At 46.1% G+C, this 25,680-nt stretch overlaps 2 protein-coding genes across 3 annotated transcripts in view; one reads left to right on the forward strand and one right to left on the reverse strand.

Moving 5' to 3' along the window:
* Med12l (mediator complex subunit 12L) overlaps nucleotides 1-25,680 on the forward strand; it is a 291,510-nt gene that overhangs the window by 114,411 nt on the left and 151,419 nt on the right. The window lies entirely within an intron of this gene.
* Nucleotides 1-25,680, reverse strand: part of P2ry14 (purinergic receptor P2Y14) — a 50,994-nt gene that overhangs the window by 21,437 nt on the left and 3,877 nt on the right. The window contains exon 2 of one of the 2 annotated variants that reach the window (XM_045131465.1): nucleotides 3,084-3,192. Coding sequence is in view for 1 of the 2 variants with exons in the window: in XM_012948177.2 (XP_012803631.2) it covers nucleotides 2,517-2,519 (3 nt within the window). In the remaining variant the exon portion in view is untranslated. Of the gene's footprint in view, nucleotides 1-2,516; nucleotides 2,707-3,083; nucleotides 3,193-25,680 lie in introns of those variants that run through there. The other variant, XM_012948177.2, reaches the window with a different exon arrangement.

Genomic DNA, 25,680 nt, shown 5'->3' on the forward strand with positions numbered 1-25,680 from the left:
GATGGGATGGAAGTGAGAGGTTGAAAATATAAAGTGAGCTGGTGGCGCACACCTTGAATCCCCACACTTGGGAGGCAGAGGTAGGAGGATCGCTGTGAGTTTAAGGCCACTCTGAGATGAGAGAGTGAATTCCAGGTCAGCCTGAGCTAGAGTGAAACCCTACCTCGTAAAACAAACAAAAATAATAAAAAAAAATAAAAAAAGTTATGATGTGAACCAGAAAGATGTAGGACAAGGTATTGGTAGATTTAGATCTGTTTACCTACAGAGCATGTCTCCTTTTTCTACCCAGCCAGACTTCTGTATAAAACTCCGAGTCCCAATAATATTGACTATTTTACATAATGCGACTTTTTCCATTGTTGTGTAAATAACCAGACATGGGGCTGGCGGGTCCTGCACATTTTGGCATCTCCACTTGTATTTATGCATAAATCTCGCTTTTGTTTTTTTAAATTGGACGTAGTCATCTTACATTAGACAAGGATGGAAAGGAGAAAGAATGGGTTTGGAGCGGTAACAGTTGGCTCTAAGTACCATCCCGGGCCCTCACTAGGAGAGCCATCCTGCCCTTGGGCATCTCCAGGGGGCTTTCCAAACTGCTGAAGCTGAGGCCAGAGGAGGAAGCTGTGCCCAATGGCACCAGGGCAGGAACATGTATTGAGCAGAGAGTGTGGTCAAAGTCTTCAAAGTCAGAGGGCTGTGGCTCAGGGGAGTGCAGAACGTGGATAACTTAATTAGAAGTCTTGGGTGTTCATGTCACATGAAATTGTACAAAAGACCACTATATATTTTTCCCTTGACTCTTGACTTCGGAGTTTGCCTCCAAAACTAGTCTCTCCCCTGAGACTAAGTCTCTGCTTTTTTACACATGACCTTAGCTAAAAGACTGGGAAGGGTCTCCTCTTGCTTTTTTATTAGATTAAGTGATCAAATTGGTGATAGTTGGCTATATTTAGACCTTCAAAGATGGCAGTTTCTTGTGGTTAAGGCTAAAATACTTTAAAGTTACTAGTAAAATTACATGCAGATGGAAAAAAAATGCAGTGAACACTATGACCCAAAAGAAATAACCAACGAAGTAAATAAATGCCACAAAACAAACAGCAGAAAGAGCCAGGCAAGCCTAGAGGTTGTTTGGTTCTGCAAAACATAATGTAACTCCGAATTCCCTTTCTCAGGCAGTGTTGACTTTATGCGGTTACTCCCCACAGCCCGCGTGTTTGTGTCGAGGAGACACTGGGGAGCGCGAGGGTCTTCCTGAGCCCAGGGGCCCATGCTGACTGGAGCAGAAAGAGGCCTTGCAAGTGTTAGTCACTTCAGTTACAAGGTGTGTGTGTGTGTGTGTGTGTGTGTACCCATATATGATATTAGCATGTCATCTTATGTAGGGAGAAGACTTAAAGGTTGCATTTTCTGTACTTAGAGAATCATTTGCCGAAAAGAACCCAAAGATTTTTTTTTGAATTTTATTTATTTATTTGCAATGATAGAGAGACAAAAGAGAGAGAGAGAGGGAGAGAGAGAGAGAATGGGCACTCCAGGGCCTGTAGGCACTGCAAACAAACTCCAGATGCATGTGCCCCTTGTGCATCTGGCTTATGTGGTTGTTGGGTAATTGAACCTGGGTCCTTTGGCTTTGCAGGCAAATGCCTTAACCGCTAAGCCATTTCTCCAGCCCCAAAAGTTTTGCTTTTTAAACCTCAATTTACTAGTTTGTAATTTTTTATTTTAGTGTGGGTATGTGCTGTGGTTGATAAATTCTTTTGTTAAAGTCTCACCTTTCAGTTTCATTGTTACAGTTTCTTCAGAAAATGGGACTTTTATTTTTCTCTTTTTGGTTTCTTGAGGTAGGGTCTCGCTCTAGCCCTGGCTGTACTGGAATTCACTATGTAGTCTCAGGCTGGCTTCAAGTGCATGGCAATCCTCCTACCTCTGCCTCTTGTGAGCTGGGACTAAAAGCATGTGCCACCATGCCTGGTGGAACTTATAAAATTTTTTTCTTAAAAAAACCAAACACTTTAAGTATAGCTTCATTGAGCTATAAATAACATAACACAGAATTTATCATTTTCAAGTTTACAATTTGTGTATTTAAAAAATTTTTTGTGGTACTGAGGATTGAATCTATGAACTTATGCATGCTTGGTAAACACTCACCACTGAGCTATATCCTCAGGGCTAGATAACAATTTTTAGGGGGTTTGGGGAGTAACCTAGGATAGATTCTATACATGAATTATGCTTTAAAATTATTAGCCATGCTTTTATGGAAGCCACTTCGTAGTTTATAGAAAAAGAAACCACAGGGTGACCAGGAATTCCTGTTATATTACTTGTCCTCAACACCCACAAATTATGACTGAAACCACCACCATTACTTGTTAACTATCAGGGGAAGAAACTGAAGTTAAGAACCAAGGAAATGGAAATTAAAACCTAAGACATTAGTACATGCCCACTAGGAAGTCTACTTAATTCCTGTTTCTTTCCTGTGAAAATCAGTTGTGACTCACCATTACATGCAGAGCAGGAGTCCAGGCATCTAGCTAGGGTTTGGAGAGAAGACAAGACTTAAGGGCCTTCCTTGCACGAAGTATTTCACGTTTACTTCCAGTTTTCTGTGGGGTCCTGGTCTCTCCTGCTCTGTATTTCTTTTCGTTCTTTGGCATTTCAGTTTCTGGGCTGCCTCTGCTCTGAGCTCGCGTCACTGCCCAGCTGTGCGGTCCACTCTACCACATCAGAGCGCTCACTTTAACTCCTTGTCCACACATACCCTGCAGTAAGGTCACAGTTTTCCCTAAAACAGGTCTTTTTAAATTCCTCATGCATGAGCCCACTGAAGAAAATCATTCTTCATTAACTTACGAGAGTAGTTACAGAGAAAAGTCCACTAGACTTTGCTTTATTTATTTATTTTAAAATTTATTCTTGAACATGGGCAAGGCTAGCTAGTCTCCCCTATAAATCTGGCACTCCAACAAGTCAGAAGTCAGGCGGTTGGAAGCAGGAGAAAGCATTCTACATCGGAACCACAAGTACTGTTTTCATATAATCTGATTGCATGGAATTTTCCTACTTACCAGTTTTTCCAGTCTTTATGGTCTCGGGAGGCGAGATTGGATCAGCAAGTGAGAGGAACATCTGAGTGGTGCCCAGGGCAGTGCGCTGAGTTCCGTGCCTGGCCGGTTCCTGTTGACCAGTGGGGAAGGCTGCATTAGCTCTCAAACCCAAACATGCCCAGCGAGTGCTCTCTGAAACCCTGGCGCTGGCCAGTGGCTCCCGCGAGCAGCAGGGGGTGCGGATGGCCTCCTCTGTTGGGAGACCAGCTCCAGTCTGCGAGGGGAATTGTTGGCTCTGGTGTGGATCCGCTGGCTGCTCAGGGTTACAGATTATCAAGGTCTGACCCACAGTAAACAGTGGGGAAGGGCGTGTGGAGAGCGGTCCGGAGCCCAGGCAGCCTGCGGAGGATGAATCTTTCCCATGCCTAGAGTGACCTTTCCCGAGAGGAGCAGCGAGGCTGAAGTAATAATAGACAAGGCGCTCGCTGGTGGGAAGCATTTTCAAGCTTTGATTCATTCACATGGTTTCCACTAATGCCATGAAACTTGTGTGCTTTCCACCTGCAGGGCAGAGGCCTGGGCCGCTGACCAGAGATGAGCAGAGGACCTCAGCGGACCCAGCCAGGCTCCTTTGGATGTGGGAGCCCTGCCCTCGGGGGGCACTGGATGCCCAGGGGTGCCTTGCTTTCAATCCTGACATGTTTCCATCCTCCCTGGGTAGGCTGGAGTCTCTGGTCTCTCCAGCTGTCGATTTCAGAAAGCCCTGTTTTCATCTTAGTTTGTTCTGTCACTCCCATTTCTGAACATGTCGTCGTTAACAACTTGTTCCCAAGGCTTCTTCTCTAAATTGTGCTGGTTTGTGATATGCATGGCAGTGTTTTGAAGTTTACAATGTGTATTGTAAAGTAAGGCTTAAAATCCTGTCTTGCTTTTGTATTTTTAAGGTAATACCATAACATATTGATTTAAAAAAAAAACTCTTATTTATTTATTTGAGAGCGAGAACTCCAGATGCATGTGCTGCTTTATGTATCTGGCTTTACGTGAGTACTGGGGACCTGAACCTGGGCCGTCAGGCTTTGCGAACAAACGTCTTTAACCAGTGAGCCATTTTTCCAGTCTGATTGCTTATCTGTTTAAATGAGAACAAAATGTGCTGTGGGTTAAGACAGTCGTAGGGCACTCCTCAGGACGATGAGGTCAGTTCTGGCAGACACCTGTCTACTATTGTGGAAGAACCCGGGGCTGGTGTCTTACCGCCTCTGCACTTCTGTATGTTTTTTTATAATCTTTTGTAATGTCTTATACTATTTTACCAGGTTTTTCTACCATGTCTCAGAGAAACATGCTATTTTCAGTCATGCTTATTTTTCTTATCAAAGTAAAAGCTCCCCAAACTCTCCCTTAACTGTAAATGCCATTTGTCTGCAGCAGCCCCCAAATGGTATCTGAATCTGCTTGTCCATACTTGCTAGACATTGGTCCATCCGTCCCCACTTTGCATTCACAGGGGCTCAACTGATCCCTTTCCTCGTCGGCTGCAGTGCGCTGCGCCGTGACTTTGCAATGCACTCGGTTCCTCTGTAGCACTCATTGCTCAATCTACTGAGCGTTTAAAAGAAGCTGTTTGTAGGGAAGCATTTTCTTTTAATCCTGAGATTACACACAACATAAAATTTTCCATCTTGACCTTTGTTTTGTTTTGCTTTGTTTGGAGACTGTTGTTATAAGATCCTAGGCTGGCCTGGCCTTGAATTTCCTTTGCAGCCCAGAAAGGTTTCATACTTATAGCCCTCATGTCTCTGCCAGGTGAAGTGACAGGCATGTGCCATCCCTCCTGGCCCTTATCCTTTCTTAAAAAAAAAAAAAAAAAGTTGGTTTTTTTTTTTGAGACAGGGTCTTCCATGGTCTAGCCTTGGACTCTTGATCTGCCTGCCTTGACATCCCAAATACTGGGATTGTAAGCATGGGCACTGTGCCCAGCTCCGTGACCATGTTTAAGGGTACACATCATTGACATTAACGACAATTACATGGTTGTGTAGCCATCACTACCATCATCTTCAGAACTCCTTCCTCTTGCAAGATGGAAATTCTGGGCCTGAGACATGGCTCAGTTGGCAGGGTGCTTGCCACACAAGTACAAGGACCTGAGTGTGGATTCCCAGCTCACATAGAAGCTGGGTGCAGGGGCATGGGCTGGTACTGCCAGCTTGGGAGAGGCAGGGACAGGGGCTCCCTGGAGCTGGCTGGCTAATCTAGGAACTGGTGAGTTTCAGGTTTAAGTGAGAGACACTGTCTCAAAAGTAAGGTGGAGATGCCTCAACAAAAAAGAAAGACAAACAGACAGACAGGGCTGGAAAGATGGCTTAGTGGTTAAGGCGCTTATCTGAAAAACCAAAGAACTCATGTTCTACTCTCCCGGTCCCACGTAAGCCAGATGCACAGACACAAGTGTGCAAGGTCACAGATGTACACAACGGGGTGCACACATCTGGAGTTGTGGCTGAAGGCCCTGGCACGCCAAGTCCTTCTCTCTTTCTCATGAAAAGATGGCCAATCTGTGGGGCTTGCTCCCCGCCCCCACCAATATAGTGGAGAGCAACTGGGAAGGCATTTAGTGTCAGCCTCTGGTCTTTGCAGTGCACACTCATGTGCACATATGAGAACACACACACACCAAATTTTCTGAAACTCTACGGCCATTACATATCTCCTTATTTCCAAGTTTTTGGAAATCACTGTTTTGCTTTTGGTCTGTATGGATTTGACTTCTCTAAGCACCTCAGGTACATGGACGTACATCCTGTTTTTACTGTTGTGACAGCCTCATTTCACTGAACACAATGTCTCCATGGTTCATCCATGTAGCAGAACTCCATCCTTGCTTCAGGCTATATATTATATCATTGTATTACATGTCACATTTTGTCTTCCCATTAATCTCTTTGTGTGCACCTGGGTTTGCATCTACCTTTTGGCAGTTCTGAATTCTTCAGGCTTGTGAGTATATAAACATTTGACTGCGACCTTGATTCCAATACTTCCAGGTACAGTAATTTCCCCTCTTTGGTGGTTTTGGTTACCTGAAATTTACCACATGCTAAAAATATTAAGTGGAAAATTTCAGAAATAAAGAGTTCATAAATATGATTCATATGTCATCCTGAGCAGCATGGAGTCCCCTCTCTATCAATTCTTATGTCCATCTAGTCAACCAACTAAATTTATTAGCTACCCGTGGTACAGCAGATTCTATAGGACTGTGGGGCTCCGCCCTAGCATTTGACCAGCCCTCCTCCCTGTGCCTATTTCCCCCTAACTCTTGGCAGCTTTCCAGGGTAGGCACAATGAATGTTTTATGTCTGGCATTTACCATTTTTCCTCCTGGGTTTAACACAATATCAAAGTTAAGATGGGTTGATTTTCATTTTCTCTTCCATGTGTCACTTGTATTCCTGCTAATGGTAATAAATACTTGTAAAAGCCACAGTGACAGTTACTGTACTCCTGTGTTTCTGAAGACTGGTGATGAGGTATAAAGTTAACCATCTTTTGTAAATAGTTAGTTTGCTACTCCGCAGTACAGTTCATCTGTAATCCACTAACTGCCCAGAGAGAAAGCAAGCGTTAGTAATAATAACATGTGTCTAATTTTTACTATGACCAGAAGTCTGAGTTTTTTGCCTCGAACTTTGTTCAGTTTTATTGGATTAAAAGGAAAGTGATGCATTTAGGAAAGAGCACATCCCCATGAGAATGGTGAAGGACCGACAGCACCCAGTGGATTCACGCTTTGTGGGCAGGAGGGAGAAGACGTGCTTCTGTAGGTCTTACAAGCTCGCCCCTGTTGTGCGGTTGTAAGGTGACCCAACAGCACATGCTGCGGAGCTTGGTGTGTCCCGGGGACATGTGTGGCGCTCTGTACCACTGAGCCAGGGTCTGCACAGGCCCATGACTGCACAGGAGCACGAGGCTCCAGCTCCCTGTCAGATTGGAGATGACACCTACTTTCTCAGTGAGGACCTCCGCTTTTTTCCAAGCAAAGAAATGTAGACATCTTGATTCTCCTTCCTTTCGACTTTCTGTTGATAATTAAACTTCAACTAATTTAGTTTTAAAAAATTTGTATTTATCTATTTGAGAGAGAGAGGGAGAGAGGCAGATAGAGAATGGTCAGACCAGAGCCTTCAGCCACTGCAAACAAACTCCAGACACCTGTGCCACCTTGTGGATCTGTCTTACGTGGGTCCTGGGGAATCACACCTGGGTCTTTTGGCTTTGCAGACAAGTACCTTAACCACTAAGCCATCTCTCCAGCCCCAATTTAAAGTTTTATTTTATTTTATGTTTTTGGTTTTTCGAGGTAGAGTCTCATTCTAGCCCAGGCTGACCTGGAATTCACTATGGAGTCAGGGTGGCCTCGAACTCACAGCGATCCTCCTACCTCTGCCTCCCAGTCCTGGGATTAAAGGCATGCGCCACCACACCCTGCTCAATTTAAAGTTTTAATCAAGGCAAGCATTTATGTATTTTAAGAAACCAAATGATTTCACAAAATTTATCATGAAAAACAGCCATTTGTGGGGCTAGAGAGATGGCTCAGTGGTTTAGGCATTGCTTGCAAAGCCTAAAGGCCTGGGTTCAGTTCCCCAGCACCTCCATAAAGACAGGTGCACAGAGTGGGGCACACATCTGGCGTGCCCATTTCTCTCCTCTAGCAAATAAAATATTTTATAAAAGAGCCATTCATTCCCTAGGCCTCAGCACTCATCTCTTTCACTTTTTGGCTATTAATTTTAGGTATCAGTGCCTATAATTTCTATGTAATTGGCAGTTTGGGGCTTTGAGTGGTAAATGTCAACCTTCTTCTGTGGAAGATGTCAATCCAGATGCCCCGCCCCCTCCTCCTCACCTAGACAAGCCCATCTGCAATCTCAGACCAGCCGGTGTCCTTTTTCCATCTGTGGGAGCTACATGGATATCCTTTGCTGCCAAGGCTCATCTAAGGCGGGCAGTTTCCCGCTTCCCTCTAGTGATGGGGCAGGAGGGACCCTTGTCAAATGCAGATGGTGTCTCTCTGGGTGCTGACTGCCCGTTTTCCCATTTATCGTTATGTAAACATACTATGATTTGGAAATCAGAAGTATCCCCAAGTCCAAGCTTTCTGAGAGCTGACAAGTGGGGCATGTCTATGTGTAACCTCAGGCGATGAGTTACAATCAAAGGGCAGGGACACTAAACACACTATAAGATTATCTTCAGCCTATGTAGATAAGGTTTACGTGAAGCTTAAGTTAACATTTGGAGTTAGGTTCTATTTCCAGGGCGTGTCTTATTATGTATACCAATATTCAATCTTTTGAAGTTTTAAGAGCATGCTGGTTTCCAACATTTTACGTAAGAGATATTCATCCTGTATGTAAATGTTAGCTCTTAGACTCTCGTATTTTCGGCCAAACTACATTGAATCTGTTTCTAAGCTGTCTGTGTACGAGTCAGCTTCAAAGCTCGTTTGCAGATGGCTGGTTGAGGGAGCTGTGCGAGTCCCGGTGTGCGCGTGCGCAACAGCTTTCAGTGCCCGCAAGCCTCTTAGCGACACAACTCACCAGGCAGGAAGCTGTGGTGACAACTCCTTGTAGGTCATAACTTTCATCTGTGTCTCTCTGGAGGTGCCTGCTAGCCCGTAAGTTTGGGGCACTTTGCTTTTAGCAACTTGAAGCCGTCACTGCCTCATGAAAGTCTTCCATGCGCTGTGTGCATGCTCCAACCTTCCCAATCTTGTCTTCCTGTTTGGAAGTTATCTTTCCTGAGCCCCATCTGAGCACGAAAATTAGCTCTCCCTGCTTGGAGCTAGGAGAGATGAACCTTTGTGCTAACTTAGTTATCTAATGTCTGCAAATCTGTTTTCTTATCTGTAAGATGGAACTTTCTACCTCATTAAGACTGTTGGAAAATTTTTATATGTAGTAAGGTACATTTTTCTATGTACATTAATCTCCAGCCAGATTAGGCACCCCAGGAAACAGCAGGGACGCTCAGTAATATCAGAGGTTACTTACGACAGTTTCCTTCCGTAGCATTACTGTAAGTCAATGAGATGTGTGCCCTTGAAGTAGGTGCCAGCAGACTACTGCCCGCAGGAAGACGAGCCCAGCTCTGTCCGTGAAGTTAGTCCCAGCTAGATGAGTCTTATTTTAGGGTACAGAGGACACTACAAAGGTAGGACGTTTTGAAGTGAGAACAAAAGCTAACATGACATTTTGTTCATTTTAATCCAGCTGATTTCTTTAACTGATTTTGGGTCTGGTTTGGGGGGGGGTAAGGATATATAGCACCTCCTTCCCTGGGCCACAGGAGAACCGTGGTGCTTAAATCTGCTCATAATGTCTTGCCATTTGGCAAATCAAGGATCACTTGTTGGAGTCTCATGAACACTATGTGTAGTTGGGGTATTTAGGCCTCACTTGGAGGCGTGTAGATGAAGATAAAACAAATAAGTGAAGCAGCCTCTTTGGAATTGTAGGGATCTGTCCTGGAAGAGGACGGTGTATGTTTTCCCTCTGTTTTCTCTGAACTGTTTGGGATGGTTGCTAAGAGACCTTACAGAGGCATGCATGTCACTTCTCTCACTCTTCAACTGCAGTTTAATCCTCATTGGAGCGGTGCCCATTGGCACATTGCAGCTCGTTTAAATATTTACAGAATCTTGCTATTGCATTTTCATCTTTCAAACAATCCTAATGTTTGTTGACCTGCGACCTTAGGCCATATGTTTGCGCGGACAAGAGAGCCATCTCCAGAGTAGATTGCTTAGTTCTTGGTCAGCCGCAACCACCCTAGCTGTGTGTCTTTAGGCGCATTACTTAACCTTATGACTCAGTCCCTTAAACACCATCTCTCATCCTTGGGTTAGTGGACATACTAAAGCAAGGGTGATGTCCACTTCAGCACACTGTTGAGCCAAATACTGTGACCGGCCTATGGAAGAGCAAACTGCATGTCACCTGTCACGAGCATTACTTCTCAGGTGAAGAGCTCAGACAAGTGACTATGTCTGGAGGGGGGTTTCCTACCATGGCATGGTTGCTTTGAGAAATACGGATTTGAAAGGGTGGTTAAGCACAGCCCTTTCAGCTCTGGTTCCACACAGCAGTGTTCTCCAGGCCTGTGCTCAGACCTCCTTCTGTGCAGGGGTTCTCTGGACCCACTGAGAGCCACATGTTTTACTTCCTGCCTTTCTCATGGTCTCCCCATCCTGCAGCTGTGGATCTGTGCTTGATACATGTGCTTTCCTTCCCCACCTTCCTCTTACTCCCTTTAGGCCACATGAGAGTTTATTTGTTCAGACATCAAGTTTAGTTTTGCTGGCTTGAGATTTTATTTTCAATGGGCTAGTTAGTGAGGGTGCACGCGCTGCATCCGTACCATTCCAGACTGTGTTCTTGTACGCTGATGCATTTACAGGCCAATTCTGGGGGCTCATTTTCCTCAGTATAAGAGGCACAAGTCTACCTAAGGCCGCCATGAGATGGCTCAGATGTTTCTGGAAGCAAGATGGGAACAAGCTCAGGGTCAGAGTTCATTCCTCCAGACCTTCCCACAGATGCCTTTGGGCTGCTCTTTGGGTAGGATGCGGGGAGGGGTGGGCAGTGAGGACAAGGGAGGTGGAGATTCTCAGGGGCTCAGCTATTGCTTTGCATCGATGAAAAGTTACTTGAGATCTTTTCCTCCTTGAGTTCCCCATGCCCCCACCAGTTCCTGTGGCATCTTCGTTAAATGTGCCTCCAGAGCCTGTGGTTTTGGAAACATGTTGTAAAGCTGCATGAGCTTTTGTTTTTATCAGGCACCCACCCCCTCTAAATTATAGTCTTAAGCAGAACTCACATGAGTGACGCAGAGAGGAGGGGCATGGAAGAGGAGTGAGCATGCCCCAACATAGCCCATGGCTCCATAAAGCTAAGGAATATAGTTCAAATTGGTATTATTGTATAAAATGATTACTCTAGACTGAGCGCAGTCCATGAGCCCTAACTATGTGGCTCATAGATGTATTAGTGACACCAAGCCATGGATTGACATTTAGAAGTTGACGTGATGACAGTGGAGGAGAGTATTGTACATTGCATGTTTCAGAACATGGAAAAATCCATTCAAATAAGCAATTAAAGAAAGACTATGGTTGGGTATGGTGGTGCACACCTTTAATCCCAGCACGTGGGAAGCAGAGGTAAGAGGACCACCATAAATTAGAGGTCACCCTGAAACTAGATAGTGAATTTCAGGTCAGCCTGGACTAGAGGTAGACCCTACCTCACCCCCAAAATAAAGAAAGGCTGGGTTTCGTGTGTGGTTTTGGAAGCTTTCTTGGCCGTCTCTGGTCTGCTGTGTGGGGCCACACGCCTGCGCTCGGGGTCAGGAGGCTGGCATTCCCCGCGTCGTGCTGCGCCTCATCTCGTTCTGGCAGCGTGAGATGTGTGGGTCACCTGTCCGCTGGCCTGAGTGCTGAATATTGAGCAACCCTGGGGTTCAGGAGCACCTCGTAGCCTTACCTCAAAGTGTTGGGCTTGCACTCCTGGCCCACATGTCCCTCTCGTGGCATTTTTTGGAACATGTATCGAAACTTGGCTCTGTTTTTTAACCGTACTTGGCTTCATGTAGGATTTGAGGAGAAACCTTTCTGGTATATTATCCCTAGAACTAATTAGAAAGATTTATTTACTGAAGGCCTAACCCAAAAATTTTGGATGAAGAGATTTACTAACTTATTCAAACTTGGGAAGTTTGAGAGTGAGTGAAGAAAAGACATTGCTTGTTCCTACACTGGGGCAGCTGTAGTGAATGGGTGTGTCCTGGGAAAACCAGGGAACATAGCCATACTAAGACACTCTCGTGAGAGGTGGAACAGAAATTTTGAAAGCAAAACCGACTCTGGAATCCCAGGACTTCACTGATGTCATACAGTGAACCCCAAGGTGTTTTCTGGCTTATGTAGTGATGGTGACAGAGGAAGGCATATACCATCACATAGCCTGTGCAGTCTCACTCTGGCTCAGGCTGACCTGGAATTCACTATGTAATCTCAGGGTGGCCTTGAACTCATAGTGATCCTCCTATCTCTGTCTCCTGAGTGCTGGGATTAAAGGCGTGTGCCACCATGGCTGGCATTAGGAGGAATATTTATTTTATTTATTTATTTTTATTTATTTATTTGAGACCGACAGACAGAGAGAGAAAGAGGCAGAGAGAGAGAGAGAGAGAGAGAGAGAGAGAGAGAGAGAGAGAGAGGGAGGGAGAGAATGGGCGTGCCAGGGCTTCCAGCCACTGCAGATGAACTCCAGATGTGTGCGCCCCTTGTGCATCTGGCTAACATGGCTAACATGGGTCATGGGGAATCCAGCCTTGAACCGGGGTCCTTAGGCTTCACAGACAAGCGCTTAACCGCTAAGCCACCTCTCCAGCCCTAGGAGGAATATTTTTGACTTAAAAGAGTTCGTAACATTTTTAAACAAGAATTTTTTTTTAAGTGTGGGTTTATAGTTCTTGCCCCAAGCTCTTGTTCTTTGCTCTGTTTATTTTGTTTTAATTCTTAGGCTTTTTGTTTAATTCTTAGGTTTTTGTGACATCTGTTAATCTATTTTATTCTCTCCTTTCTTAATCTGTATATCTTAATTAATTTTTTGGAAATAAAGCTCTCTTGTTATGTAATAAATATATCTGCAGGATGGTATACAAGTGCAAGTTTTAAAAACTCTAAGGGGAGGGAGGGTCTGGTCAATTCCATTCTGTTGGTCAAGCAAGGGTTCAGCTGGCCTCGAAGTAGTGATGGGTGGGCCTGTGAAGATCATAGGTGGGTTGCTCGGCCATGACCATATAGCTGGCATGTTAATAATGCAGGGTCATCACATGGGCAGGTTTGTGTCTGAAAGTGGAGGGAAGACCCACTGTGCTGTCTTATGAAGGCTAAAGAGACTGTTTGTACGCTGTTAGCAGACCACCTTTCGAGTTTGAGATGACGTCTCTCCCTTCCTTCATTCATCCCCCATTCTGCAGGACCTTCCCTAGCAGAAGCTCAGAGTGAACCAGTTTTCTTTCCAGGCCTGAGGACCTCAAATAACCTCATTCTCCATCCTGCGTATGGCTCTAATACTCTCTTTCTCTTGAAAAGGCCACCCCTGCTGATATTATAATGAAAACTGAACCACCTACTATAGATCCACATCATCGCCATGTCCCATCTGTTGACGGCCTCCTGGTCTGTCTCCATTTCCCCACACTGACTTTGCCAGCACCTGTCATTCTGGGGGCTTCAGGGAAGGCGTGACCCGGAGGCCTCTCCAGATGTAATACAGCAAAGGCTTTGATGCTTTTGGGAAGAGCATCTTGCTCTTGGAAACCTTGTGACACGCAGCAGTGTGCTCGATTCTGACACAAGCTGCATTGTATACTCAGCTCTGTCTGCGGGCATCTGCACATAAGAGAGTGGGGAGGTGCTTTTCCTGTGTAAGTGACAGACAGGATGGCGTCTATATGGAGGAAGCTGTCAAGGTGATGCTGGAGGTGGAGGTATGTGGTGACTTGAGTTTTGCACGACCATCAAAGCTACTTTCTCGTGATCTGGAGGGATGTAAGGTGACTTCTGTCAGGCAGGTAGGCTGTTTGCCCTCAGAATGAAGCCCCCAAACGCTCACGTGACTCCCTCTCAAAGTCTGGTCCTTACGTCCACGCTGGTATTATTGGAGGAGTTGCCAGAAATGCAGGCTCTCAAGAACTACTTTCCACCCCTCCTAAAACACAAACTTTGGGGCTGAGCTTAGGGGTTCATGTTTTAAAAACCTGCTAAAGCCCAAGAATCAGTGCCAAGCTGGTAACTTTTAGCAGCTCTGGCTAGAGAGCACCTTTGAAAAGTCAGAAAAATGTACAAATATGTTATTTCTACTACAGGAGGCTCATGAATCCCTGCGTGCAGTGATAGAAACTGAGCATTTTCTTTTTCAGTGCTCATCCTGTTATATTTAGCCTAAGTCACGGAGTGGCTGTTTTCTCTTGAGAATTTCTTACTCAGCTCCTCTTTGTTGAGTAACTCTGGAAGATAACTGACCCCCAGCATCTTGTGCAGGGCAGAGTTTGCATCGTGTCTCCACATAGTACTGCTTGTGGCAGACAGCTTCAGGTTTGCTGAGATGAACGTCCAGACCAGGCACACTGATGGAGGAAGGGCTATTTATTGAAGCTTACAGATCCAGGGGAAGTTCTATGATGGCAGAAGAAGCTGACCCGTTTTCACAGGACCAAACAGAGAGAGAGAAGCACAAGCCTAAAAGTCAAAAGCCACATAGCACAGCACACTTTGGGAACTCCAGCTAGGCACACTTTGCATATCTTTAGATTGAAATCTCAAACCCACCACCACACCTTAAGATCCGCCCAGTGACACCTTCTCCATCCAGGTATAAGACAGTGAGTATAATAGGGGCTATCTATTGAAACTACCACACTGCTGGACCCTATGAGGAATGTAAGAATGACCCTGGTATAGTACTGGCACGTGGATATCAGCACTTGGCACCTGCTTTCCCTGCTGTAGACTTGAGTCATGGAGCTCTTTGGAGGTCCCTACACAAAGCATCGTGAAGGGAATTTAAAAAAAAATTTTGTTCATTTTTATTTATTTATTTGAGAGTGACACAGAGAGAGAAATAGGCAGAGAGAGAGAGAGAGAGAATGGGCGCGCCAGGGTCTCCAGCCACTGCAAACAAACTCCAGATGCATGCACCCCCTTGTGCATCTGGCTAACGTGGGTCCTGGGGAATCGAGCCTCGAACCTGGGTTCATAGGCTTCACATACAAGCGCTTAACTGCTAAGCCATCTCTCCAGCCCTGTGAAGGGAACTTGATGAGTACTATTGGACTCTAAAATGTTTTCCCTTCATTAAGGAATGCATGGGAACGATAGACAAATTAGAAAATAAAAGGAGAAAAAAATCATTCTTAAAATTATCCTTGGATAGGTTATCTTGTTACTAATGGTAAACTAAGACATAAAAACATAGAGTCACCTGGTGACTTGGACATTGGAAGGGAGTTTTATGAGGGCAATACTGTTACCCACAATTTCCTAAGGTTAGCAGCACCTTCTTTAAGTATATAGAAGCTCTTGCTCTAAAGCCCTTGTTTGTGCGCACTCACTGCATCCTGCTGGCCAGTGTGTGCAGTAAGACGTGCACCCCGCCCCCATCAGCTGAACAGTGGGGAGAGAATGATGTTTGAATTGATGTGTCCCCATGGCCTCGTGGGCCTGTGATTCAGCCTCCGGCTCTGTCCCATCTGGTGGAGCTTTTGGCAGAAGGAGCCTGGCTGCAGGAGGTGTGTCACTGTGGGTGGGGTGGACGCGGGGCTTAATAATCCTGCCAGTCGGGCCAGTGCCAGCTCAGTATTGCAGTTTTCTCCAAGCTGAGGCAACACCCTGCTTCTGATCTTGCCATGCCTTCCTTGCTGTGGTGACACTTCCCCTCAAGACCAAAAGCCAGAAAAACCCCTTTCCGTCAGCTGCTTCTGGTCAGGGGGCCTGCCCCACCAAGAGAAGGAAAATGCTGCGGTGAGGCACAGTGGCAGTGGGCATCTTACTGGAGATCCCACTGCTAGTGGCCATTTGAGTTAAGGCAGGGCGAACTATAGTCTCACACATAAACCCAACTTCTGGTCCTTTAAGTCGTGATTAAATAGTGAAATGAATGATGATGGGTGGGGGGGGGGGGCTAGGGAGGAGACCCTGAGAGTGTGCTGGGCGGTGAGTGAAGGAATGACTGCAGAGATTGATCAACAATAGGCCCTAAACTTCCAGGCCAGCCCTGAGTCTCCTCACCTGGACCTGTCTACCCTTCCATCGTTATTAGCTTGTGAAATTACCGAACAACACCTGCTCTTGGGAGCCTTCCAACTTCTTCCTAACCTGTGGGCCTCTGTTCAGTGTGAACCATATGACAGTACATTTTCACATTTCTAAACATCTGGAACCAGAAGGAAATGTCCAAATGTGGAAATGTCCACTTGTGCCATTAAAGCAAGGGTTGACCTTGGCATGGCTTTGTTGTAAAGTTTTCTCTTTAGACGCGAGTGTCATGCCAGCCAGGGTCATTATCAGCTTTCCCTGATACCCAGAGCTTTGTGCATTTTCTCATGTATCTCATTTTCTTAGAACAGGTTCTCAGAATGCTAAATGGAACTTTTAAGGTTTTCTTGAATGATATTTGAAGAAAGAATGCAAGAATAAATTGTTTTAATGTGCTCTGTGAGCAAGGATCCTTCTGTAGGGATTAACATAATGCAGAGGGTACCACGGGTTGCAGGGTTGAAATTGCTGGATTCAGACACCCTCCATCCTCCTCAGCCTCACTGCTCAGTTAAAATACTCAAAGCATGTGTTAAATGGTAACAATTTCCTGTGCATATCCCCAGGGGTTTTTGCATTGGATGGGGTATCTGTCCAGGGAAACTGGTCCTTCTTCAATTGCAGTTACAGTCCACACTGGGAAGCAGAAACCTCCATTTTCCTTCCACATCATGAAGCTCAGGCTTGCCGAGAACACACATGGTCTCTTACTGTTCTCTTCTCCACCCTGCTCTGTGCACGTGCGCGTGTATGTGTGTGCACGTGGGCGCGCATGTGTTCGTGGTGGGAGTGTCTCATCATACTTAAAATCCAGTGTTCACACTCAGCCTGCATGACCCCGTGTGACCCCTGACCTTGCCCTCTTGTCATGCTGCCTGTACCCCTGCCCCTTGTCATGATGCCACACTGACCCCCCCACTTCAAAGATGTCACTCCACCTTGGGACTTTTCTCACACCTTGTTTGACTCTGCCTTAGTGGTTCCTCTCTTCAAGATCTTGTACCTCTCGCTCTTCCTGGGCCACAGCACCCCACGGTGCCTGATCTGCTGCTGGGGTGGGTTATGTCCCCTTCAGGGAGTCCCGAGAATCTTAAAGAGGGCTGGAAGGAGAGAGATGAGACATCCGGAGGGCAGGGCGAGCAGGCTTGCCTCTTCAGTGCCTGAAGGCAGGAGTTGTGAAGAAGGCCTCCAGTCCCATGAGGTTTGGAAGTACATGACCTTGGGGGACAGTGGTCCTTCCTTTTCTTGTCATGGTCTCAGCTCTGCCATTTTCCTTCTTTTGCCTGGTTTCCTGTAGGTTGTAAAGCAGGATTTTCTCTTTTAAAAAGGAGGGGTTTTCCTATTAGCACAGCACACAGATGTCCCTGCCAGCTACATCATGGGAGGTTGGCTCCTCTGCCATTCACACCTGAGCACTCCCATGGCTTCTTAGCACAAGCCAGGCTCTGGCTGGTTCTGTCACACTGACTGTGGGGGTTTGAGTGTGAAAGGCCCCTCCACCAGCCTCAGGTGTTTGTGATTAAGCCTCATAGTCAATCCCCAGCTGGTTGCAGTTTGGGAGGTGGAGTCTTGCTGGAGGAGAGATGTTGCTAAACACGGGACCTTGGGGCGTTGTAGCCCAAGCCTTGACAGAGGCAGCTCATGGCTCAAGCTTGCTCTGCCTCCCAGCTGCCGCACTCAGTGCACACTTGCTGAGCCGGTGAAAGGACGGGGCAGAGGAGGAGATACCAAATATTATGCATAATGTTGTATTTCTAATCTGCATGTTTTTCATACAAGTCAAAGAGTAAATCTCCTGACTCTTAAAGAGACCAGAGAAATTCTCTTACTTTAGTTTTCTAAAGGCACTTAAGGAATTCTAGAGAGTTTTCAGACAGCAGAGATTCTGTGAACTGATTTCTTGTCTTGAAGCATCCTTATCTAATTTTCTGACTCTTATATTTGCATCTTTTGCACTGGAAACACTTGTGTCTTCTTTCTCATCTGCTCAGGGGCTCGCTGCTGGCCCCTCTGACCCTCCCACCCGCCCTCCGATCGTGCGGACAGTTCTACAGCCTGAGCACTCAGGCAGTCTCTAGGGCAAGTAGGAAGTAAACAGCTCGCGCATCACCACCTTCTCCACGAGGAGGACCTGAGGGAGCTCCAGGGCCAGTGTTCGGAGCTGGTGCAGTAGCCTCACCGGGAACATGTCTGGTTTGTTGTGTCATACGTATGCAGATGGTTTTGTTTGAATAAAGCTCTCCTGATAGGCAGTGAGCAGAGTATCTCTGCCCTTTTTAGGGAGCTAGGGAAAGACTTAGAACCGTTATCTTGTGGCCCTGGGAATGAAAGGTGCCCGGCTATCCTGGGCATCCAATCTGGTTAAGGGTGATTGGTTCTGGTCCAGAAAGGCTTTGTCTGTTGTCTGGTCTTGAATTTGTAGTTCCTGAGACACTGTCCAAGGTGCTCCGGGCAGGAGGCACAGTCGTGCTTGGGTCTGGAACCTGTTTTCTTTCCCTGGTACCCAGTACTGCCCTTCCTGGTACAGTGTTGCTGTGGAGACATGGTGATGACTGTCCAGGGCACCGTGTGTTTGGTAAAGGCTCCTCAGGTTGCTGTGAAGGAATGAGATTTCCCTTCATGGTCTCTATCTTTGGGCATGAAAAATCTTGTTTTTAAATGAAAGCATAGCCAGAAGTATAGGCTCATGCCTATAATGCCGGCACTAAAGAGCCCAAGCTAGAAGGATCACCATGAGTTTCAGGCAAGCCTGGGCTACAGGAATGAGTTCCAGGTCAGCGAGGGCTAGGGTAAGACCCTGCCTCAAATTGAATGCACGAGAAAGGAAAGCGTGGAGGTGGGGCAGAGCGCGGCCGTGGGGCGGGTCGTCACGAGGCCCTGCGCACAGAGAGCACATGCTCACCAAGATCGGCCTGCGCACACCTCAATCAATCAGTCAAAATAAACAAATAAAAATACAAAAAAGAGGAAAGGCAAAAACACAGTGGGAGCTCTTGCTCGACTAGTGATAGTTAACATACTTGGTGAGGAAAGGAAATGAAATACTGTAACTAAGGTAAAGTAGCTAGACACAAAGCGTCCTTAAGACGAGAAGCAGGTCCAGGTTTACATGGTACAGTCACGGCCTTCAGGTCCGGGTTTACATGGCACGGTCACAGCCTTCAGGTCCGGGTTTTACATGGTACAGTCACGGTCTTCAGGTCCGGGTTTACATGGCACGGTCACAGCCTTCAGGTCTGGGTTTACATGATACGGTCACGGCCTTCAGGTCCGGGTTTACATGGCACGGTCACAGCCTTCAGGTCTGGGTTTACATGGCACGGTCACAGCCTTCAGGTCCGGGTTTTACATGGCACGGTCACAGCCTTCAGGTCTGGGTTTACATGGCACGGTCACAGCCTTCAGGTCCGGGTTTACATGGCACGGTCACGGCCTTCAGGTCCGGGTTTACATAACACGGTCACAGCCTTCAGGTCTGGGTTTACATGGCACGGTCACGGCCTTCAGGTCCGGGTTTACATGGCACGGTCACGGCCTTCAGGTCCGGGTTTACATGGCACGGTCACGGTCTTCAGGTCCGGGTTTACATGGCACGGTCACGGTCTTCAGGTCCGGGTTTACATGGCACGGTCACGGCCTTTCTTTCACCGCAGATCCGGGACACTGGCTGTACTGTGAGGAAGTGTTTGTGAAGCTGGGCGGGTGTTGAAAGCACACATGCAGGGTGCTCCTGAGTGCGGACGCATTTTCCCATGGCAGCTCTGCTTCCCAGCCACAGCGCAGAAACTCGGCTCCGAGCTGAGCAGGAGTGAGTGAGCCTGCTAAACAGGGCTGTGTCCTTGAAGGAAGCAGCTGTCAAAACACAGCTCCTTGGAATTGCCTTTTTATCTCTTGCTTGCATCCCCGTTACCCAAGCACACTCACTAGCTTCTCCAAAACCCAGTGGTTTCATGCTAGTTAGTCTTTTGCTTTCCTAGTAAATTCTCATAGAAATAGCTTGAGATGCTCAATGCTGAGGTGCTTTGAGTGATAATAATCTCCACCCGAACAGCAGGAATAATTTTCTTTGTGCCTAGACTTGACATTTTTCAAGAAATAGAATTGGGTCATCTACATCCAAAATAACACTAGTGTTTTACGTCATAGAAGCTATGTCTCTTGAGACTGATATTTCAAAACATATTACTCATCTCTTCGGAGCTGTCAGTGATTCCTGACAGTCTTCCAGAGGCTTATTTGTTACAGAGACTTCGGCCACACTGGTAACATGGTAATTATTATAATGATTATTATATGTTCAAAGAAGGAAGTGCGTGAGCACACTGCACTGTTTTCTGTACTGGGTGAAACTACAGTTCATGCAGAAATGCACCTTTGGATTTTCCCTGCCTTAGTGACAAGCTTGTTCTCAGGTGGGGCCATGGCATCTGTTCTAGATGCATCCAGGTTGCACCCTGGAGTTCTGTTTTTTATTTCTGTAGCAGACAGCTTCAGGTTCAGTGAGATGAACTTCCAGACCAGGCACAGTTATGGAAGTTTACAGATCCAGAGGAAGTTCCATAATGGCAGAAGAAGCTGGTCTGCTTTCACAGGACCAAACACACACACAGAGAAGCACAAACCAAAAAGCCAAAAGCCAAAATCCACACAGCACAGCACACTTCAGGAACTCTAGCTAGGCAGATTTTGTATATCTTTGGGTTGAAATCTGAAACCTACCATCACACCTTAAGATCTGCCCAGTGACACCTCCTCTAGCCAGGTGGCTGAAGATGTAAATTACAAACTAATAAAACACTGACTAGATTGGGGGCCATCAAACTACCACATTCCTGGTCTCCAATAGATTTATAACCATCATACAATGTATATTGTACTTAGTTTAATTTTAAAGGTCCCCACAGTCTTGACCATTTTAAGATAGTAAGTCCTGTAAAATCAAACAAGTTAAATACTTTTTAACATTTAAAGGCACAGAGTAAACATTTTTAACTGGTATAATGTATAGTAAGGAGAGACTAAAACAATGTAAATTTAACTACTATTAAACAAACATTAAACTTTTGTAGTTTAAGTTTAATATAACCAGAGACTAGCAGTCTTTAGATTTTTAAAATTATGTTCTTCCAGGGAAGAGTAGCCAGGGAGCACTTTTATCTTAGGCCAACAGTGTGTTCTGTTGTAGCCCTTGTGTAGTCCTGGTATATCTAAAACATCTTTAGGTCTTTATATAAATCACAGTCCATCTTTTAAAGGCTCTTTTAGCCTATCAGGGCATCAGGGCATCAGGCCCTGTCTCATGCTGCATCTTAGCAGCAGCTCCTGGAACGATGTGTAATTTATGTTCCTTTTATTCTATTTTTTATGTTTTTGAAACCAATACCAGGTGTGTAGGACATAGCCATATTTTTAATTTAGGGACGAAGTCATAGTCTTGAAAAATATTTTTTTTTAAGTCAACTCTTTCCCTTTTGGGGACGTTTGTATTTTTATGATTCTTTATTTAGGCATCCTTTTTATTGTTTTAATGTAAAGTAGTTGGGGACCATTTTCCTTAAGATTGCTAATGTGTTTGACAGTAGCAGCTTCAGTGACCTTAAACCAATCAATGCCTGTGATTTTAACTTGCTTGAGGTTTTCCAACTTAAAATCTTAAATCTTTCAATGTAATATATTTAGCTAAGTGCATCGGTCCATAACAAATTTAACCTTTATCAAACTCTCTGGGTCTGGGCAGCAGAACACAGCCAGCCCTTATACCAGTAGCCCAGCTCCAACAAAGTCCTATGTAGTCTTTCCTTCCCCTTAGAAAGCTCATAAGCCAAGCCTTGAAGTTCTATACTGTCTGCACTTAGCATTTTCAAACTCTCATCAGAATAGCTCATAAAACTCGGCTTACCACTCTGGAAGGCATCTTTAGTTGCAGGCACCAAGTTCATGCCTATTGCTCCAAAACAAAGGTTCTAAAAGACCCAACATGCACATGGTCAGGTTCATCTCACCTCTCTCCTTTGTACCAACTTGTGTAACAGACAACTTCAGGTTCACTAAAATAAACTTCCAAACCAAACACAACTATAAAAAATATTTATTAAAGCTTATATACCAATGGAAGTTCCATAATGACAATGCCCCCCTCCCAAACAAACAAACGAAAAAACTGGCTTGCTTTTACAGGACTACACAGAGAGAAAAAAAACACACACGAGCCAAAAAGCCAAAATCCACACAACACAGCACACTTCAGAAACTCCAGCTAGGCACATTTTGTATATCTTTAGATTGAATTCTAAAACCCACCATTACACCTCAAGGTCCACCCAGTAGCACCATCTCCAGCCAGGTGCTGCAGACGTAAACTTCAAACCAATAAAACACTGAATATATTGGGGGGCATCTATTCCAACTTCCACAGCCCCACTCATACCAGTAGGCTTCCACTCCAGAGGGCTCCTGAGGCTGAGCACAGACCTCGCCAGAGCCTGGGAAGGCGCATCCTCCTGACCCACAGAGCATGCACGCACGCGCTAGTAATGATTGAGAAGATGCCCTACGCCCTGAACGCTCCTGATGGCGTCTGATCTCAGCAGTGAAGCAGGGCCGGGCCTGGCTAGTGCTTGGCGGGGAAAACAGTGGCGCTGGGTGCCGCGAATGGAGACGCTTTCTGCTGTCGTATCACCGGCAACGCGCACATACTGACTCCACCTTCGCGTGCCCTGGCTGGGCCAGTGTGCACCGAGAGGTGGCTGGTGAAGGCTGCGTCAGGGTAAGTGGCTTTGTCAGGGTTGGAAGCCAGAGAGTGAGATTCTAGAAGGCAGACCTTGCACGGGCAGGCTCTCCTCCTGAGCTCGGTGTGTGTAAGGCCGGGCTCCCTGCCTTGAGGGGACTGGTCAGTGTACCTTTCCCAAGCGGCTCGGAGGGCACGGCTGTGGGTAAACGTGCCGGGTGATGTTCCCGAGCCCGTTTCTGCACTTTCCGTATTCCCGCCCATTCCTTGTGAGCGCCACTTGTGCTCAGCCAACAGCCTCCTCTAAAGTCCAGGTCTGAGGTGGTTTATTTTTTACTTGTGGATTTCTTCGGATTTAAACTTCTCTCATACAACTTGAACTAGACTGAGAAACTAGGCATGACTGACAATGTACCATATTGCATGAAAAAAATCACCCCCCCAAAACCAATAGGGACCTCTAACCAGCCAATCAGAAAAGGCTTTGCCACACTACCACAGGATTAGGCAGCAAGTATGCACCATGGATCAAAGTTAAAATGTACTGAAGAAAAAACAAGTTCTCTGAAAAAGTGATTCCAGTCTCGTTTGTGCTTTGGGTAAGCCTCCTGCCTTCGCGGCACCTGTCGCCAGGAAGCTGCCATTCTCCCAGTCCACACAGACCTTGTGATGGCGGCAGCCGCTCGCTGGTCTTAGGTTTTCAACTCAGACCCAGTCCTTTCCCTTCCTGTTTTCACTTCTCTAAAGGTGGTGCTCACTGATGTATTTATGGCCAGGAAACAGGCAGTGGGATCTGTGTGCAGACACATAGGTAGGCATTTTCAGGGGCAAGAGAGCAAGAGAATAAAGACCCAAGTCCAAGGGCATTTATCAGAGCTAAGCGTCATTTCCTGTTTTCTGGTTTTGTTATTAGTATAAACGGAGCTGTCCGCTCCAGCAGGGTGAGGTTAGGGAGTTAGGACACATCAGCAAATGCTGATTGGCTTCTGATGAAATTAGAATCCTTTCCCAGTCTGCATAAAAAAGTACAATTGTCCCCTGATGAATTATGTGCTCAAAGGTTGTTGGCATAGTTAAGTAAGTGTCAGTTCTTAGGGAAGTGGGTTAGTGGTGGTCAGTGAAAAGTCCCTGAATGCCATTAGAATATAAGGTCCAAGAGGCCAGTGTCTGCTTCATGCATCTAGGATCATGTGTGATCACTAGAATTGTGGCTTCCAGGTGGTAAGGAATCACTGTTTGTTGAATGAAGAAATGACTGAAATACTCCTAGGGTGAGAAGGGGGGCGTCACTCATATTTGTAGCAGGATGGGAGAGTTCCTGAGCCATAGGGCTGGACTCCCAGAGAAGATCCAACAAGCACCAGGTGAGTCCTTTCCTGCCAGATGGTCCCACCATGGGCTCATGTCAAGTCTGTTGTTGGAAAGACTTCCTAGAGTCCAGTGGCTCTGGATGTTATAATGGAAATAACATGTGAAATGCACAAAAAGCCAGGGATCTGTTCTTTCCCTGGTGACCACACCAAAGCATACATTCCCCTTTGGGCCAAGCCTCAGAGGCCACACGGGCCTACCCCCTCTCTGTCTGTCTCTCATCTTCAGTAGCAGGTGGTCTGTAATTGGGTGGGAACCCCCCCCCCTTCTCTGTCTGTTTTCTCACCTGAAAGATAAAGGGTCAGAACACATGTGCAAATAGCAGATGGCAGGCTTCAGTGGAGAAGGAAAGGTCTGTAATTTAATTTAGGCTGAGTCAAGCCAGAGGTCTTCAAAGAAATCTGAACTCGATATAGTCCCACCAAAGCAAATGGCTTGGATATTAAAGCACCAGGTGGATGGGGAAGCTTTGTGACCGCTTGACTCTCCCGTGAATTGTTTTAGCCCAGGGAAGGTGAATAAATTACTCATCAGCCTTATCCTCTGCTGGGAGGTTAGCTGCAAAGGGATCACTGGTGAGGAGGAGAAGGAGGACGGGAGGGAAGGACAAGGAGAGAGGAAGAGAGGAGTTTAAAAGACCTGGGTGGGGGCGGGGCAGCTCTCCTGTCTGTTCCTCTGTGGTGCCCATGATGCTCGGGATTTAGAGTTTACATAATTTGCTCATGGATGCTTTTTAAAGTTTTTCTCTCTTTTTGGTGTGAATAGTGAGAATTTAGCACACGAGCACACCGTTACCTGATCATGATCTTCCCCTCACCCCGGCCGCCATGAACCTGCTTCTCTTCCCATGGACTTCCTGTTCTGTTCGGGTGGCTCCTTGTCCCCACCTGTCCTCTGTCACCTTGTGCAGGTCTTATGGAGGGTAGTGACTTCCACTGCAGGGTCATGAATACACCAGTCTCTTCATGTCTGGAGAATCCTGTCCCAGAGCATCCCTCTTTACCCTCGGGCTCTTACATTCTTTCCATCCCCTTGTTGACAGTGTATCCTGAGCCGCATGGGTGTCTTTTTGTGAAGATAGGACATTTGTAACAAAACTGGTTCTCTAAGATGTGGCGGGGTGTCTGTTAGTATTCCTGGGGACTGTGGATGTAGCAGATGACTTTCAGCTAATTTAAAATCCCAGGTGCAGGGGCTTGAGAGATTGTTCAGCGGTTAAAGGCACTTGCTTGCAAAGCCCAATTTCCAAGCATCCACATAAAGTCACATGCACAAAGTGACACATGCATCTGGAGTTTATCTGCAGCAGCAAGAAGTCCTGGTGTGCCCATGCTCTCTCATTCTCTTAAATAAATAAATAATTGCAAATTAAAAAAAAAAGAAAAAAAATGAAATCCCTGGCAGTACACTGCATCCATCCAATGAGACCACTCTACAATATCCAGTCCAAAGCATAAAGGCAAAATATAAAGGGGCACTATTTCCAGTTTTGGCCAGATAAGGTAAAAACTGGAGCTCTTCCAGCAGACAGAATCATGTTAGGCATTGCAACTCAGATCTGTGCCATAAAGCCACTGGGAGGATGCGTTCCCGCACAGATGGCGGGCCTCTGTCCCTGGAGTTTCTGT

This window comes from Jaculus jaculus, chromosome 12 (assembly GCF_020740685.1).
Source record: "Jaculus jaculus isolate mJacJac1 chromosome 12, mJacJac1.mat.Y.cur, whole genome shotgun sequence".
Taxonomy (NCBI): Eukaryota; Metazoa; Chordata; class Mammalia; order Rodentia; family Dipodidae; genus Jaculus; species Jaculus jaculus.